Raw genomic sequence first — 14,270 nt, forward strand, 5'->3', positions numbered from 1 at the left:
AAATAACTAAAACTTCATTATTTTTTTTCTCCCAAGTAGAAGCTGAATTTAATAAAATGTAACAAGTGAATTGTAAAGTTTTTGGAATCTGTTGAAAACCAAATAGCTTTTCTCGATAATTTTTTTACAGAGAAACTCTAACTATATCACTAACTTCAGGTTAGAGTTCAGTAAAATCATGTGAGGGGGCATTTTAAAGGTGGCATCTCAAACATTTAATTTTTTGTTTCAAATTTGGACCAATTTGAGTAATGACTTCATAAAATCATGTGAAATAAGTGTAATATTTCTGTAAGAAACAGGGCAGTAGCAGAATTATACAGTATACAGATTATGTTTAAAACTGTGAAATTAGATCAGATCTCTCCTTAGAAATTTTCCTTTTCATGAGTTTCTAACTAGGCTGTATTCTTTGTTCAGAGATAAACCTTGAGACACATGGTCTTTTTATTACTGGTTTTTAGTGCTCTCACTTTGGAAGTGCATTTTCAGCTGAAAAATTGCTTGCTTCCCAATGCATTTAAAATGAAACAGAATATGAACATTCAGGGGGTTTTGTTTGGTTTGTTTATTTTTCCATTAGGATATTTTAATTTTCCATGTTCAGGTCATAAGTCTTTACTGTGTAATATTCACTTTTCCTGTTGGCAAGAGAAAATTTCAGAAATAACAATTTCATTTTTTAAAAGGATTGTCAAGTTCAGATGTCTGCAGATGTTTACCTTGTTTTCTAACCTGCAAAACTAAGTGCTCCCCCCTTCCCGCAATGTTCTGCATGCTGTGAAAGGCATACCTGATTACAGTATGTGGGTGACTTAATGCCCTCCTTGTGTTTGTATGAATAATAGTATTTTTTTGAAACAAAAATTTCAAGTTGGCAAAATCTATTTTGATTCTGAACAGGAAAGCAAAGTTCAGTGGATGCATACCTATTTTCTAGGTGTCCGTGTCAATGTGCCTTTGTAGCTACTCACCTGTAGCTATCCTGTCATCTCAAATCCTTCTGTTTTAGAGCAAAGTGGTGTGTGCTTCCCTGTCCCAGAGTTAGGTTGAAAGGGATCTAATTCAAAGCTGTCTGAAGTTCCTGAGGGTCTGTACAACCACTGGCTGCTTGGCCATATCACTACTATGCAACTTGGATTTAAAACCAAATCCATGAATGTGTAGATGTTAAGACTTGCAGTGCTGTAGATGTGAAGACATGAGAGTTATCTAGAAGTACTGAGAGGGGGTAGCATTTGGTGAGATTCTTCCCCATTATGCTTCCTGATCCTTAGCCCTGTTAGACAGCCTCCAAATACAGCGTGCTGAGGCGGCTCTCCTGGGCAGGGCTGATTTCTATTTTTCCCCACAGCCGCTGTCACCTAAGCTGGCACTGCTTTGATGCCCACAGACATGCAGCCTGCGCTCAGCCAGCAAGCAATTAAAGCTGACCCGTCCCCTCTCATCCAGCCAGCCCTCAGCAGTGCTTTAAGAAGCAAAATTGTTCAATCTTGGGCTCTGAGAAGAGGCAATTACTGAAAGAGCAGCAGTGGGGAAGTCTGTGAGGGCCAGGGAGCAGCAAGAGGTGGGAAACTTTCTCCCATCCTACTTAATATCTCCACATCTCAAAATTTCCCTGCTTTATCCTATCTACTGTGTCTCCCCAGACATGCTTAGTGCTGCATTTGTCTATATCTTTGCTATTTAGCACACAGACATTAGCTGGTTACAAGCGAGGAATAAGCTAAAAGTAAACAATGTCTACTCTCTTCATGCTCTTCTTCCTCTCCCAGAGGCTGAAAGGGAAATTCACCTTTAAAAACATATTCTTAAAACAGCAGTAGTTGCACCTGAGAGTAACATTAACATCCACTACAGTTACCTGTGGACTGTTTTCACAGACTTAACTAGAGTTTTACAGCAAAATATGCCACATCTTCAAGAAAATTTTTCTCTATGCATCAGTACGCTACACAACTCTATATAGGACATACTACACTGAAAAGAAATTCTGTATTATCTCCAAGATGTATACAATTAGGCTAGTAAGAATATAGTCTCATGTCCTTACCCTTCTTATCCTTTCCCTCTCACACCTTTCTTATTGCCTTTCTTGCCGGCCCTAATCCGGCAAATATATGTAGATCTCTAATGTCAATGTGATGCTTATTGAAATTAAGTAACGTGCGTGCATGCCTCTCGAATCAACTCTGTAGCTTTGTAGACTTCTCAGACTTTCAGCTGCCTTCTGGAGTCACCCTGACATCCTCATACCACTGCTTTTAAAACCACTTTTAAAAATAGAGACACTTACAAAGTGAAAATGCTGGTTGTATTAATAATTACTATTATTTATTGTAAAGATTAATGATCTCCAGAGTGTATTGGATTTTGTAGATATTCAGCAGCTTGCAGTAAAAGGCCTCATGTTGGCAATGTTTTGATTATTATTTTTCCTCAAGCAAACTGAAAATTCTTTTTCTATTATATATGAGGAAACTCTTTACATAGTAGTCTTGATTTTGTATTCACTAAGTATGTAAACTGATGTTAATATTACTTGTCCTTTTACAGTTGTGTCCTGCTGTCATTCACAACTCAATCAGCCTATCTAAAAATCAATTATTGTTCTTCCTTTTGTCTGTTAATATTATTTTAATTTTGACAGTAAAATGAAACTATAATTTCAAATATCAATATGCTCTTACATCTTTGCAGTGGTCTCATTTTGTTCTTATTTATTAGAGCAGGATATATTAAAAATTGCATGATGCAGGATTACAGACAAGTTTGTGATGTTAAAGAGTGAATGGATCATTAGGCTTCTCTGTGGCTTTATTCATCTCTTAAAGTGACCGGATTTATATAACATCTGTTAACAGGACCATTAAGTAATCCACCTAGACTTAAAGTTCTTAACAGAGCCTTTTATAGTTCCCTCTTGAATTGAAAATATGTTTCTTGGGAACATATTCGACCATGTTGATTAAAGGAACTTTTGTGAGAAATTTCTTCAGAATGAAAAAAATAAGTAGACTTAGCACCTCACTGATTTCCTTTGACATGACAAACATGAAATTATCCAAAAGTTACTGGACACCATCAGATCCTTCTGATTAATCTCATCAAAAGAACTTGAGAATTTTGATTATGATGAGTGTAGACCTGCTCTAGAGAGAGTATGTCAGAGAAAAAAAGGGGTCCTTGTTCCTGAAATAGTCTTCTGAAAATCTGAAAATGACTGGAGAGGACAAATGAAAACTCTCTTTTGTATGAACATCTGTGAGAGTTATTGAGCTTTGGAGGTGGATTAGGCTGCAAATTAAATTAATCTGACTAAGGCCAGGGTACAATGAATTGCTGAAGGAGATTGTTAATTCTGCCTTCTTTGACCATGGTTGACAGTTGTTCTCAGGAAAGCACTGTTGAGTCATTAAATTGTACGAGTAAATATACATATACTTATTTTAAATATTATGTAAATATATAAATATATGCATACTGTGTATCCATAAATAAAATGGACAGTATGCATGTATTTATATGTTTACATAAATACATAAAATGTTTTAAGAAGCCTAAAACATGGACTAATACCTACAGTCAATCTGAAATGAATAATTTCAAATATTATTAAATAATAACTCATATTAACTGAGTTCTGCTACAGCAGATTCTCTTTTCCATAGTCATTGGTCCTTCACTTCTTCTGCCAGGAAAGGGAGGATTTCAAATTTCATCTTCTGACCTTAAAGTTTCCATAGGGACTCTTTGCTTTTTTTAAAAATGTTTATCAAATTCATTTTGGAGACTGTCATTGCTCCAGCTGAATGTGAGCGAGGCCTGTGATTAAAGGATTGCTCTGCTAAAGCCAAGGTCATTGGCAAACAGCACCACAAAACTTGAGGTACTGGCAAAAATATGATGACCTGATATCACAGACAAATATAAACCAAAAGTGTCATGAGGAAGTATATGTTTCTAGGAGCATCTTGTGCTTCACTGAAATGAAATTAGTAAGAAAATAGACCCCTAGTAGTTCAATACACTTCTGCTGCTTATTTTACCTTGTCTCATTTTGTATTCTGAGTCTTCAGAAGGGCTTCAGCAGTGCAGACACTCACTTCCTGGCAATCTGTTAGTGGCAGACAGTTTTATTCAGTGAGCTGTACAGGAGTTCACTCAAAAGATGCAGTGAATTAGCACATCGGTTTGGTTGCCCTTTGCACAAACTCTAAAATAAAATTAGGATATCCTGACACAAGTTCAATGAAACCACGCAGTTTGATTTAAATATCAATAAAGTTGAGTATTTCTTATGACCTCTGTCTTGTAAGCTTTTGGGGTGCACTTGGGTCATTCTCTTTGATCAAACAGTTAAAAAACAGTTGGTCCTTTCCTATACCCTGACAGATCCATGATCATTTGAGATGGGCAACTATGGCACATGGTGCCCTGGATAGCCATGATCTGAACTAGAGATGCATCCAGATTCTAGGAGTCCAGCTTTAAGAAAAGCAGCAAATAATGCAAGTTACAGCACAGACTGGAAGTGCCTAGCAGTAGAGCTCATGATTTTTGAAGCTTTTACTCTTCAGCTCACTTTCTTGTTACAAGCCAAACTTCTTATTGTAATCACATGTCCCTGGGAATGGAGGCTTTAACAAAAATGCTGAACATAACCAGACTTGCCATAAAACAACAAGAGTTGGCAATATCATGAGCAATTGCATTGCTTCGAGCAAGCAAAGCAGAGAACACAGCAGCAGTTGCTTAAACTGGCCTATTAATCTTTAAAAGTGTTCCTGGATGCAGGTAGGAACATTCTGGTTAGTCTCAAAAGAGGGAGTTATTTTTCTTGTCAGAAATTTTAAAATTCAAGTGAGTTTTCAGAAGTCTTTTTACGGTGCTTTTTAATGTCATTGGAGTCTGGTACAGACCCTTAAATTTAGGACCCACTCTCTCATGCATCTCCAGCATAGCATTTATCTGCTTACATAGCAAGGGATGTTAAAGTATTCATATAGTTGGGACAGAGAGACAGAGCACAGAATCCACCAGAAATGAAGGAAATTATTAAAATTAACTGTACTATTATTGTGACATTGTATTCTTAATCATGCCTTTATCCCCATGTTTTGTCTTTGTTCACAACCACTGTGGACAAAATACAGTTATTTGGATAATAACGAAGTTGAATCCTGTTTTAGCTAGAGGCTACATTGCATCTGTTTCTCATACTAGATTATGTGGGCTTTTGGCACAAACTGTCTCTCCTATTTGCATACATTTCCTAGTACAGAACTAAAAACCCAAGGAAGGGTCAGTTTTGTAGGATTTGTCACATTAGGGTGTCCATGGTACCAAAGACAAGAGAACTACAGAAGAACAAATAGTTTTAGCATGATCAAGCCAGGCCAGTCCTATCCATTTTAAGTGTAGAAATCCAGTCCCCATCAACATTGCAAGAGTCTTCTCGGTAGATATGTACTTCCTTAACGAGTGTATTTGTCAAATGCTTAGAGGCTGTACACAGTGGTGAGATACTGAGGCACATGAGGCTGATCATTTCTGCTTTGGGAATCAATAAATAAAATATTACAAAATAGTGTGGGAAGAGCTTTCTATAGCTATTAAGGCAGTTTATCTTTGAGGGAAGGTATGTTGGTGACAAATTTTGATTTTGTGATATTTAAAATGTATGCATAACTCCATAGGGATCTCAGCAATTTTGTTTGAAGACAACAGAAAAAAAAATAGATTAAAATGTTCTTGCTGAGACTCAAAATTGCTTTACATTGTAAACTCCTTTTTCAAGTGTTCATAGTTTTATGAACCTTTTGGACAGAATTTTTTTATGGCCTATAATCAGAACTTTTTCACATTTTTTTGTATACTAAGACTTTTCCAAGCCTACTTTTACCTTTCCTGGCTCTCTGCCCTGAAAAGTTTTCCTATAGCGTTTGTGCTCGTGGCTATATATGGCCTGCCAACGAAGTTTCTAGTTCTTCAGTCCTGTCTTGATTCTTCGTTTCAGTCAAAATCAGATATGGCTTGAGTGAGGGACTCACCAACCTGCACAAACCCTTATCCTATTCCCAGTTTTCAAAACTTGAAGCAGTGCTTGCAGTTTGCCATCACTCCAAACCCATGTTGTCTCACACCTCTGGATCATCAGAGGGAATAGGTGAGAGCAGTTTTCAAGCGAAGTGCTCGGCTTAATCACATCAAGGATTCCATCAGAGCACAACAGCTTTTCTGAGCAGTCATGAGGTCTTTGTGCTCATGTTGAACTCCTGTGGTCATGTTGAACTTCCTATGACAAGTGATGAGTAAGGCTCCTATTGATCCAATCACTCTGTCTTATGCCGTTCTTTCCTTTGGGCTTGGAGCTTATTTCTGCTGTTCCATGTTACCTCTCTGGGCTGTTTCTCAGACAGAGACACTGCCACGAAAGGGAGGTAGACCACGGAAAAGGCATAAACCATGGAGCTGGGATTTTCACATGGATCTGAGTATTGCCAAAGATCAGAGCTCATCTTTAGGGGCAACAAGTTTCAGAAAACAGCCCCTTGCTGGTTCTTATGACTTCTTCTTGTGATTAATAATAACACAGCATGAAGGAGACAGCAGTATGCTTCTCTTGTTGACTTCTTGCCTTCTGGCTTTCTAAAGACATTTCACTTTCCTAGTAAGTTTGGTAAATCTAATTTTAAAATTGCCTGTTTTGCAAAGCAGGAAACAGATCCCTCAGCATGTGGCAAATTAAGCAATGCAGAGGAACTACTTTTATCATTTAGGTAGATCATCTGCCTGGTTTTTAAATGAATATCCAAAAGTTCTTTTTTTCACTTAAAAAAAAAAAAAACAAACTAAAATCTGACAACACTCTCTATAGCCCAAGGAGTAAAAGTAGTAAAAAAAGGAGAAGACAGTACTGCCTGACTCATACGTCTTTTTTTGTAGGGGTGGGGGGTGGCCTGTAGCCAAACGGTTAACAAGTGTTGTTGTGTGGATTGATTGGAAAAAATACAGATTAAATCAGTGTAACTTTCTAACAGTAATTATGTTTGTTATGGAAATCCTTTCCTGTAGTCATGGTCCAATGTCATGGTTACAGGATTTGTTCAATATGTGAGCCTCTAATCTCAGTGAATGGGAACCATGAACCTCTAACCACACCACCCAAAAGTGACTTTGCCTCTTTACCTCTCTTAACCACCCTCAGCCCATGATGCTGGGGTTACCTCATGGTCTACATCTGAAGATCCTGATACTGTGAATTTTCTCTTTTAGTGATATTTAATTCAGGTATATCACATGGTTCCTCTGGTTAAGTGTGCATTGGGTTTGCTACCAAAAAGAGATGAATTTTCTTAGTCTATCAGCCAGTTCAGACAGCTGAATAGTCCCAATGGAGTCAACCCATAAGCTTCAATTTATGAATGTTCTTCATGTAATGTCTTCATCAGAGTGCTCAGGATGAGGACGAGATATTGACTGTATTGTATTTTCAGCAGCCACCTCAACCTAGAGAGCTTGCCTGGAAGCAGCATAGTTCATTGTTCCATCCCATTAGCAGGAATGTCACAATTATTGAGTGGGCAGCCTTCGATCTCTAGCTCATGAGGCAGGTAAAAGCCATCTGTGTAACACTGAAGCAAGAGTTTAAATTAAAAACAAACAGAAAAAAAAATGAGTCAATAGTCAACGTTCAAAAATTATCATCCCAGTCAAGAAAGTGTGGGAGCTAATGACACAAGTTTCTCTATTTGTCGATGGACTTCTTTGGTATTATCTGCCCAGGCCTTCAAAACCAATTTGTTCAGTGGCAGTGAGAGGAGATGGAGTGTAACTGGTCACATGCAGAGCAAGCCAGGATCAGAACCTGTGGTTTCGGGAAATAACAGGGTAGAAATCTAAGGTTATGCTGCCAATGGGGGTCTTTGGCTAATAGCTGATGCTCATGCTTCAAAGTACTTCTACAATTAGAGCAGGTTTCGTTAACGCTGGAACACATCATTTGTATCTAATGAGGATTAATGTCTCCTTGAAATTGGATACTAAGGAATGTGCGTGTCCCTTGTCCATGCCAACACCACTGCATCTTAACTACAAGCTTAATTGGGTGTAGGGAATTACAGGGAAATGTGCTGGTTTTTTTCCTGGCATTATGCATATTATCTTTTATTACCTATTGACCAGGTGTTTGATTGAAAATCTTTTCTCCTCACTGTTAAAAACAGAAACTGGGTAGCAAGTCAGAACTAGAGCATCCTTGTTACTCTTAGGGAATATTTATTGCCGCAGCCTAATTAATGTTCATTTATAAGAAGTATTATAGTTTGTATCAATAAAATAAAAAGTGTTAGGGAGGGCTAGGTACCACACAAGCAACAATAAAGTCAAGGTCTCTAGCATTATGCTTTGCCAGGCCTTTGTGCTCTTGAACCTTTCTGTGAAATTTCAAGTGTTGAATGCTGTCTTGTGGAAAAAGTGCTTCTCCTCCATCCCACTCAACATACTAATGTCTTTTTTATAGTTTTCCTAAGAGTGTATTTTTCAGATACTAACAAGGAATGAAAGAAATATAAAATAGCATGTCATAAAGCAGAAACATACAGTGGAAAAAAATATTTCTGCAATGCGTAATCATCGTGTCACAGCAGAATATTTGTTTGTTACACAAGGCAACCTTGGTGTGTTGGGTTTTTTTCCTGGAGTTTTAGTGTCTTATTTTCTTTATGTCTGGTGACTTTAGTTAGTCTTAATTTCTCATTAATTTTTTGTGTTGTTGGTATAGGCACTGTACATAAAGTACACACAAATAAATGAAAGGAATATAATTCTTATTATTGCTCTTTAGTTTTAAAATAAACTGTGTTATGCTATTATCTGTTAAAATGTATCTAGATTCACCACCTAAAAATAGAATCATAAAATCACAGAATGGTTTGGGTCAGAAGGGACCCTCAAAGGTCATCTAGACCAACTTCCTTGCCATGGGCAGGGACATCCTTCACTGGATCAGGTTGCTCAAAGCCCTGCCCAATAGAAAATGTCCACTTGAAACCAAATGTAGAGTTTAGGCAGATATAATGAAATTAAACATTATCTACAAGCACTTAGAAACAGTATTACTGGGACTTAAAGGGATTACATCTCACCTAAAAGAAAGTACCTGCCGTAGCAATGATTTCCAATAATGATCAAAATTAATCCTTGGGCTGACAGCAACACGAATCCTACACATAGTTTAAAAGCTTAAAAATCCATAGACAGTTAAGGAGGACTTTACATCAGTAGGGACTCTACATCAGTAGAAGTGTGATTACGAGCTGTTCCTACACTCAGGAGCAAAATTCTTACCACAAATTTGAGTATTGCTTTAGTGCTGACTGAAAAAAGGAGGAGTAGGACGCGGGCTTTCCCTTCCCTTCCCTGTATCACTTCCTTAAGTCCCATGTGATTTTCCTGAAGTCCTTTTACCTGTGTTCTGCCCACTCTTTGTTTATGGCATCTGTCTGAGAGGTTACCAGCTGAGGAAGTGTAGTTTACCAGCTGATGTATGGAATTAAAGTCAAAATATATGTCATGAGTGTGAAGCTCAGAAGACAGCAATTTTCCATCCATTATTGAAATTTCAATTGTTAAATGAATCCCAACTGGATTTGTCAAAGAGACTACTTGATGTTTCTTGTACAGAGCCTGAAACTGAGTCTTTTGCTATGAAGCAGCAGCATTCATCTATAAGAGATAAGCAGTTTACATTACATCACTTGCTGAAGATTAAGCATTTTATATGCATTTGCTTAATTGATGGCTTGTGACATTGGAAAACAGTACATGATCTATGGAAAATCTTCAAGTATCTGCTTGTACTTTCTGAAAGAATTCTAAACTTTCATTAAACATAAAACTGAGAATAAGCCACTTGGGCAGCAGGTTTTTCACCATGCACAGTGTTTCCAAGCACTGAGATCACAAATACTGAAACAGCATCAGAAGTTCACTGATATTTAAAACCTGTACACCCAGGCAAAGAATTTCTGAATTTTCAAAACTTCTGTAAATGATGATAAAGATACAGGTTAATTTTTTAACGCCTGGCACATTCGAGTCACTTTATGGATTAAGAATCTTCAAGAAGTTAGAGAAGAGTGTGCTTCAGCTGCTAAAAAAATAATTGATTTTTGTCAAGCTTTCTTTTATTGATTGGCAGCTTAACATTTATCAGCTCAAACAGCTTACAGCTGCCATTTTGTGAAGTGATATTTTAGAGGTCAAGCTAATACACCAGGTGGTTTTGTTTGCATTTCTAAAACCGATCTTTGCTGGGCCATCATAATCCGCTTTTACCTGCTTTAAGGACTCAGAACATATACATAGTGAAAAGTTATTATGCAAAGCTCTTCTCCTAGCCTTTATCCATAATTTCTTAATAATAATCTTTTTTAAAAAAGCAGCAAGTGCCCTGATGACATCTCTTTTGGTTTTAGTCAAAGAATTTTAACTATAATATTGCTGTTTCCTTCTCTCACTGCATCAGCAGCAGCCTTGAAATATGAACATGGCCATCTAGTTAAGCATCTCTAAACAGGACCATCAGGCCAAGCAATTTTTTTTTAATCACCCCAAGAAACAAATATAAAAGTATTCCAGAAATGAAAGATTTTATTTATAAGAGGTGTTTGTACTGACCACATGCCAAATTCTTACATTTTAAATGTGTTGGCAACATTTAGCAAGCTGTTTCCCTATGCAAGTTTACCATTTTTCTGTGCCATTGGCTGTAAACTAGCGAAGCACAAATACTGAAATGGGGCATAATAATAAAAACTTAAAGAAAAAAAAAAGGAGAAAAAAAAACATTGAGAGCAGAGAACGCTGTGACACCAATGCCACGGACATCACAATGTATTCCCATAGTTGTGATAACAAAGCGTTACCTCACAATATTTGATACACACTAACCCACATGGCAAACCCATATTCCTGCACAACAAAGAGTTGCAGAAATAGATGAGAGTGAATATGTGTGTGCTGCTTGACAAATGGCATTTCTTTCAGTTGACAATTGTTAAAAGCACTTGATAATATAGTGCAATCTCTGGCATTGTTGTACGCAGAAAGTGTCGGCTGTTTCCTATGACTATATATTTATAATTACATTTTCATTAAACTGAATTGTCTGTCAACTTCTGATTTCACAAGTCATTTTCATATTGCAGCTAAAAATTTTCTAGACTAGTATCAAGGAATGACACGCAAAGTCAAAAGACAGGTGCCTCATCAGCTGTCAATAATGCTCCAGCAAGTCTGCATTTTAAGGGTAAAGAAGTTATGGAGAGCAAAACAGCAGATCACGAAGGCAGGTTTCTTACTGCTAACTAGCATTAAGAGACTGGCAGGATGTAGTTCACCCATTAATTTTCAGGTATGGCCAGAATAAAGGCAGTTAACAGAGGAAAACAAGAGGACTCCTGCAACTGGAATCTGCACCAAATGCCCCTTTGGTCAGGACAGGGTCAGGACTGACAGGACAGATTTTTGGAGTGGGATTCAAAGGTCAAATCAGTGTCATGGCAGTGCTCACAGTCTGGCATGTATGGAAATGGGGGTATTTTGTGGGCATACGGCTGACAATTTTGCATACATTTTTTACAATTGCCTTGGAGTTGAGAATGGGAAACATGGAAACATAAATCTGAATTAATTATTTGAAGTATCAGTATAGCTCAATTCTCATTTATCTCCAGGGAGGAGGGGTTTTTTTTGCATTTAAATGGTATCCATTCAATTTCAGTGTATTTTACTTGAGCATGACCTAAAGACCTAAATCTGCTGTTAATTCAGATGAATTTTCCTGTTTGTACTTCATAGATAAGCTGTTAGAAAATCTTTAGTACATTAGTATGTTTGCCACCTTCACTGCTCCAAGTGGAAGTGGGATGATGTTTACTAAAATGCACAGACATACATACTGTGCAGGTTACAATGCAGCCAGTACCCATCGGGTATATTTAAGACCCGATCACACAAGCTGTGGTTGAGGCTGAAGATGATTTCAGTGAAGAGAAGTTACTGCTTGTATTTTAAACCCAGATCTGTTCAGAGAAGCAGGTTTCTTCACTAAACTGAGGAGATGGTAATCTGGATGGGGGACAGAGGGGAGAAAAGAGAGCAGGGTGCTTGGCTGGAGACAATCTTTCATTTGAACCTTTGGCAGCTGGAACAGTCTGTGGTTCTACTTAAAAAAATAGTTATAATTTATAGTTAATATTTTAAATAAATATGGTGGAAGTTTGTTTTAGATTGTCTCCAGTACCATGGGGTAAAACTGCCTCTGTTGCCTGTTAAAAAGATTAATTCTTAAGTGACATTCTAATCAAGTAACAATGAAATTGCTTTTCAGGCTATAAGTCCATGGAGACATAGGATATGCACTGTGTTTTGTACAGTACCTGGTACGAGAGTTCTTCTGCCAGACAGAAGCCCCTGTGCACAATTACAAAATAAATGATACATTTGCAATTTCCTCTCTCGCCTTTAACGGCCTACATTCATGTTAAAATTACTGGGGTGAGGGGGAAGGCAAGTTATTTATCTCATTTTCCTTATAATAATTGAAAACATCTTTTATTTCCCTTGCTTTACCTTAAATAACACAAAGTTAGAGGTTTTCACGCTTTTTCCCTCCCTGTCTCCTAGGAAACCGATCTCATGACCTTTAACATCTCAATGCACCGCTCTTGGTGGCGGGAACACGGGCCTGGCTGCATACGAAGGGTGGTACGTCCTTCTGCCCCTGGCGTCCTAGAGGATTACTCCTACGTCTCCGTGACAGGCTGCATAATTGATTTCCAGTACCTAGAGGTCATTCACAGCGCTATCCAAATACTCCTCTCTGTAAGTTCCTGTTCCTTTTTGTATTCGGATTCCAGCAGTCCTTTCGCATGCAGCCTGCTGCTCTTGGGTGTCTCTGTCCTGAAAGGGGGATGCAGTAGTTGATGGATAGCAGTGCAGATTTTTAATTGTATTTTCAATTAGAGAATGATATTCATGTTATTAAAATGTGCACTGCTCTTCTCTTTCCTTATATCTCGTAAAGCACTGTACAGGCATAGTCCCATTCTGGCCTTTGCTGGGACAGGTGAAAATTAACTTGAGTTCTTGGCTCGCGTTCACTGAGACTTCTACAGCAAAGGAGAGCAGACTTGTCCAAAATCAATTTGCCTAAACCTTTCTGAATTTCACAATCAATGGCGGTATTTATTCAGCCCTGAATGTAAATATATTTTACATGATACGTGGCCAGGTTTCTTCCCAAAGTGAGATATGGATGTAACACTTGAAAAAGGTGAGAGAAATATTAGGAATTAAAATACTCATTTATATTAAACCATGTTATTTGTTCTTTTCTGGAACTCTGTGTTATCAGAATATTCTACCTCTGTGATCCACATTTTGCAGTTGCAATACCAGTCAAAACCTGCAAATACAAGAAGTCGTTATAAAAAGTCTGCAGTGCAGGGAAGCACTGGAGCTGGATGAGTTGCTTTGGGAGCAACAGCCCAGTCTTGGCCACAGCCTTTCCTCAATCTGATGGCTGCTTCTGCTTCTGCTTAAAACATTGTTTGGCATGAGCTGCGTGTGATGTCCTAGAAGTGGTAGCTCGTTCTCTACATAGCTGTGTGTAGTACATAGCAACCGGCCCGCCCCAAGTGGGTGCGCATAGGTCTGATACACCCCAGATGTCTGGACCTATTCTATGCTCATGGCTCGTGGTCCTAACCATGGCCACCAGTACTTGTCAGACAGTGGGAAAAGAGATGTAGTCTGCAGTCCACAGCTACTAGTCAGGTGAGCTACCTGGTCTGAGCAACAAGAAAAGCTGGTAAAAATTTTAATTTTTACATTTTTCAAGGTAAGGACAGTTCTCTTTTGAAAGAAAAAAATCAATGTATATGGTTACATCTATCATCCTGTCCAACTGTCTAGAATGAAGTAGTCTAAAAGTTCAAGATAATTTCTCTGCATTACTAAATGCCTCTTGTAAGATGTCAAGTGCTTTTTCCTTGCTACTGCTTTTAATCAAAATTTGATAAACTTGTATCTTACAGCAGTGATTAATGGACTTCCACTTGACAATCCAGGTCTGAAATAGTGCACTTGGTTAGGGCACCAGTGACATCACATGCACCTTCACAAGCCATGTGTCTGCTCCTGGCCTATCAGCTTCTCAGGTACCAGTGACATCACAAGCACCTACACAAGCTGTCTCCTGA

At 38.0% G+C, this 14,270-nt stretch overlaps 1 protein-coding gene across 2 annotated transcripts in view; it reads left to right on the forward strand.

Moving 5' to 3' along the window:
* Positions 1-14,270, forward strand: part of NKAIN3 (sodium/potassium transporting ATPase interacting 3) — a 380,358-nt gene that overhangs the window by 274,611 nt on the left and 91,477 nt on the right. For both annotated transcript variants that reach the window (XM_075023355.1, XM_075023356.1), the window contains exon 4: positions 12,694-12,891. In XM_075023355.1, coding sequence (XP_074879456.1) covers positions 12,694-12,891 — 198 coding nt within the window. The remainder of the gene's footprint in view (positions 1-12,693; positions 12,892-14,270) is intronic.

Source organism: Buteo buteo, chromosome 3, assembly GCF_964188355.1.
Source record: "Buteo buteo chromosome 3, bButBut1.hap1.1, whole genome shotgun sequence".
Taxonomy (NCBI): Eukaryota; Metazoa; Chordata; class Aves; order Accipitriformes; family Accipitridae; genus Buteo; species Buteo buteo.